Raw genomic sequence first — 1,873 nt, forward strand, 5'->3', positions numbered from 1 at the left:
GATCGAAATATAATTTATTTGTATAACAATTTTTAGCATAAATCGTAACAAAATTAGGTTAGGTTAAATTCATAACCGAACAAAAAAGATAATTAGCAGAAATTCAAATAATTTTATTATTTTATTTTCCTTTATTTATCGATATAATTTTATATAATATTCGATTCTAATTCACAGTTGATTCTGAAATACACGGAGGAGTTGAACAGGATGCCGTATCGGCAGAAATTTCCTCGACTGGAGCCGAAGAACGTGCAATTTTGGTTCAAGAATCGGCGGGCCAAGTGCAAACGTTTGAAAATGGCGTTGTTCGAGGGTGAATCGCCCCAACCGCATCCGTATCACGCGGACTAGCTCTCGTCTCTTCGTATAACGTAAAAAGTAGGAGCAACCGAGATGTCGCGAGATGGAATGGTCATTTATAATGCCGGGGGATAAAGGGGAAGGAATAAGAAGAAAAAAAAAAATAAATAAATAAATAAACAAAAACCATCGTTAATCAAAACCTGTTATTTCTTTAATATCGTTGACTCGCGACCATATTCGCCACGGTCGCACTTTTGTTGTAATTAATTCGCGTAATAATTAATATAATATGGACCTTAATAAGTGTACATATGAGAATATTGTCAAATAAAAAGTATACGTCACGATTCACAGCATGGTCATTATCCTTCTTGAATATATTATCACTTGTCTGCACACGTCCCTTTTTTTGTAAACATAACATTTTTCTCCCTTTCTCCATTTGTTACCGTTTTAAGGAACAATAAAGAAAGTTTGCAAGTAAATAATGCATAAAAGTGTTATTATTCCCATTAATACCAAATATTTATTTTCTTGTTACATTTTCATATAAAGTTTATTTTCTGCAAATACATCAACATTATTCTTCCTCAAAAATTTTTAATTAAAGCAAACATTATCTTCTTTACATAATATCAAAAAAATATATATTATTTCTACAATTCTAGCAAGGATTTGCACATTAATTAAATCATCATCATAAAATGCAATTCTCCTTTCAAAACAAAAAAAGAACAAAATCCATGGAATGGAATCTCATCCCCAATAAGAATATCATTCTCGAATCAACCCCAACAATCAAAACCAACCCTCTTTATCCAAATCATTGTTCCAAAGTTGAATAATTTCAGCAGAAAGAGATACATTCAAGAAAATTCAAATTATATAATAAATATATAATAAATTATATATATAATAATATATAATAAATTTTGACAAGTGAAACGATACGATTTTCACGAGAACGAACGAGGAGGAAGGTAGCCATCTATGAGGGCACGTCGACAGTGAGATCACGTCGAGGCCGAAGTCAGGACGGATTTAATGAGGATAGGCGGATTTGTCCAATTAAAATGTCTTGTAAAGATCCACCTCTAGGTCGATCCACCTCGTTCATTCGCAAAACATCGAAATTCGACATCACCGCAACAACCTCTTCTTATCCGCCACCGCTCTACATATATACACGTCGACCTGTTATCCCTTTCGTTATCGAGATTCGTCTTTCGAGAATCTTGTTGAGAGACGTTGTTAAGGGAATGGAATTCTAGGATCCCTCTTTGAAAAATTGAGCTTTTCTTTTTCTCTTATATAATGGATATATATATATATATATATATACATTTCTTTTGATGAATAAAAATAAGAAAGAATTTTTGTCGTAAAGAATTCGAAAATTTGGAAATTTAAAAATTATTCGAATGATCGGGGGAAAAAATAATAAAGCTAATAATAGAGGATGTTTGATTCGAGAGAAACAAAAGTTTCGTGAGAGGACGAAAATAATCGGACTCGTTCAAACGGATGAGAGATTGGGGGAGGGGGAGGGAGGAGGAGGAGGAGGAGA

At 33.0% G+C, this 1,873-nt stretch overlaps 1 protein-coding gene across 3 annotated transcripts in view; it reads left to right on the forward strand.

Moving 5' to 3' along the window:
- Window positions 1-656, forward strand: part of LOC102671365 — a 59,755-nt gene extending 59,099 nt beyond the window's left edge. For all 3 annotated transcript variants that reach the window (XM_006616746.2, XM_006616747.2, XM_031510982.1), the window contains one exon: window positions 178-656. In XM_006616746.2, the coding sequence (XP_006616809.1) occupies window positions 178-354 (177 nt within the window). In that variant the 3' untranslated portion in view covers window positions 355-656. The remainder of the gene's footprint in view (window positions 1-177) is intronic.
- Window positions 657-1,873: the final 1,217 nt, after the last annotated feature.

This window comes from Apis dorsata, unplaced genomic scaffold, assembly GCF_000469605.1.
Source record: "Apis dorsata unplaced genomic scaffold, Apis dorsata 1.3 scaffold_270, whole genome shotgun sequence".
NCBI lineage: Eukaryota > Metazoa > Arthropoda > Insecta > Hymenoptera > Apidae > Apis > Apis dorsata.